This window comes from Oncorhynchus mykiss, chromosome 2, assembly GCF_057628025.1.
Source record: "Oncorhynchus mykiss isolate SJ-2025 chromosome 2, ASM5762802v1, whole genome shotgun sequence".
Taxonomy (NCBI): domain Eukaryota; kingdom Metazoa; phylum Chordata; class Actinopteri; order Salmoniformes; family Salmonidae; genus Oncorhynchus; species Oncorhynchus mykiss.
The window spans coordinates 12,109,999-12,112,500 of NC_143023.1; the positions used below are offsets into that span (position 1 = coordinate 12,109,999).

Here is a 2,502-nt window from a genome sequence, read left to right on the forward strand (position 1 = left end):
TGCTGACAGCTCCCACACGCTTGGCATTTTCTCAACCAGATTCATGAGGTCGTCACCTGGAATGCAGGTGTGCCTTTTTAAAATATAATTTGTGGAATTTCTTTCCTTCCTAATTCGTTTAAGCCAATCAGTTGTGTTGTGACAAGGTAGTGGGGGGGTATACAGAAGATAGTTCTATTTGGTAAAATACCAAGTCCATATTATGGCAAGAACAGCTCAAATAAGCAAAGAGAAACAACAGTCCATCGTTACTTTAAATCATGAAGGCCAGTCAATATGGAACATTTCAAGAACTTTAAAAGTTTCTTCAAGTGCAGTCGCAAAAACCATCAAGAGCTATGATGAAACTGTCTCTCATGAGGACCGCCACAGGAAAGGAAGACCCAGAGTTACCTCTGCTGCAGAAGATAAGTTTATTAGAGTTACTAGCCTCAGAAATTGCAGCCCAAATAAATGCTTCACAGAGTTAAAGTAACAGACACGTCTCAACATCAACTGTTCAGAGGAGACTGTGCAAATTTTTCATTTTTAATTTTACCTTTATTTAACCAGGCAAGTCAGTTAAGAACAAATTCTTATTTTCAATAACGGCCTAGGAACAGTGGGTGCCTGTTCAGGGGCAGAACGACAGCCCCTTGTCAGCTCGGGGGTTTGAACTTGCAACCTTCCGGTTCCTAGTCCAACTCTCTAACCACTAGGCTACCCTGCCGAATCAGGCCTTCATGGTCGAATTGCTGCAAAGAAACCACTGCTAATGGACACCAATAGCAAGAAGAGACTTGCTTGGGCCAAGAAACACAAGCAATGGACATTAGACCGGAGGAAATTTGTCCTTTGGTCTGGAGTCCAAATTTGAGATTTTTGGTTCCAACCACCGTGTCTTTGTGAGATGCGGTGTGTGTGAACGGATGTGTATTTCCCACCGTAAAGCATGGAGGAGGAGGTGTTATGGTGTGGGGGTACTTTGCTGGTGATACTGTCTGTGATTTATTTAGAATTCAAGGCACACTTAGCCAGCATGGCTACCAAAGCATTCTGCAGCGATACGCCATCTCATCTGGTTTGGGTTTAGTGGGATTATAATGTGTTTTGCAACAGGACAATGACCCAACACACCTACAGGCTGTGTAAGGGCTGACCTGACTTCCACAATCCCTCAACCTCAACCAAATTGAGATGGTTTGGGATGAGTCGGTCCGCAGAAGGAAGGAAAAGCAGCCAAGTGCTCAGCATATGTGGGAACTCCTTCAAGACTGTTGGAAAAGCATTCCAGGTGTTGCTGGTTGAGAGAATGCCAAGAGTGTGCAAAGCCATCATCAACGCAAAGAGTGGCAATTTGAAGAATCTCAAATATAAAATATATTTTGATTTGTTTAACACTTCTTTGGTTACTACATGATACCATTTGTGTTATTTCATAGTTTTGATGTCTTCACTATTATTCTATAATGTAGAAAATAGTAAAATTAAGAAAAACCCTGGAATGAGTAGGTGTTCTAAAACTTTTGACCGGTAGTGGACATGCTTGCAGATCTTTGGGGGAGGAATTTGGAAATTCTACTGCACGGGAACTTCAACTCTAGATTTATTTCATGATGAAATTGGTGTATGAATTATACGATTAATTTCCAATGTACCGTACAGTCTGAATGCAAATAATTTGACACAATAAAATACTCAAATCATTTGCAAAGATAATCATATAAATGACAAGATACATAACTGTAGTTGTTCACATGTATCCTACTTTATTATTGGAATAATGATGCAAAAACACTTTCACTCACAAACTACCACCACACAATGAAAACATACAATTCGTTAAGTAACGAATAACAAATAAAGAGTCCTTTGATGAGTTTAATAAAAGTATATAATATAAAGTGAAATAAAAGCAGCACCGAGGGATGCCAACAAAGCGTACTGATACTAAGACTGAGACTAACATCAAAATCCATGTTGTATTTAATCCCAGACAAAGGAATACACCCAGCCTTTCATTTGTCATGCTTTTACATGAACCGGAACACATTTCATTTTGATTGGTTATTCATTTCATGCTATTCCCATCAGCACTGTCCTCTCTCTAGTTGTACTACGCTCTGATAGTTCACTGATGTTCAATCCTAGTCCTAGTGTGCAGACACACAGAAGCTGTCATAGGGCAAGTCAATACAATACAACTCTACTTTAATCACAATTGAGAATTAAACAATGGTGGTTGTGCTTTGGGCCCATGCTCAAATGCTCCTCTTATGCCCCATTTTAATGAACTTCGACTAGTCTGTTTTTGAAAGACACATCCTCCACTAGTCTCGGCATGCATTTTGATCTGTCCTGCTGTGATCTGCTGCTGTGCCTTGCTGCCTGTGAGGGAGAGGGCTGGGCTCCGGGGCTTCGGTGCTGCGGACAGTGCTGTTGCTGTGCCTTGCTGCCGGTGAGGGAGAGGGCTGGGCTCCGGGGCTTCGGTGCTGCGGACAGTGCTGTTGCTGTGCCTTGCTG

The 2,502-nt window shown here is 41.6% G+C and overlaps 1 protein-coding gene across 2 annotated transcripts in view; it reads right to left on the minus strand.

The window, feature by feature from the left end:
* Positions 1-1,723: 1,723 nt before the first annotated feature.
* LOC118937728 (uncharacterized) overlaps positions 1,724-2,502 on the minus strand; it is a 29,142-nt gene continuing 28,363 nt past the window's right edge. For both annotated transcript variants that reach the window (XM_090188973.1, XM_036938316.2), the window contains exon 3: positions 1,724-2,502. This exon is cut by the window's right edge and continues 357 nt beyond it. In XM_090188973.1, coding sequence (XP_090045099.1) covers positions 2,266-2,502 — 237 coding nt within the window. In that variant the 3' untranslated portion in view covers positions 1,724-2,265.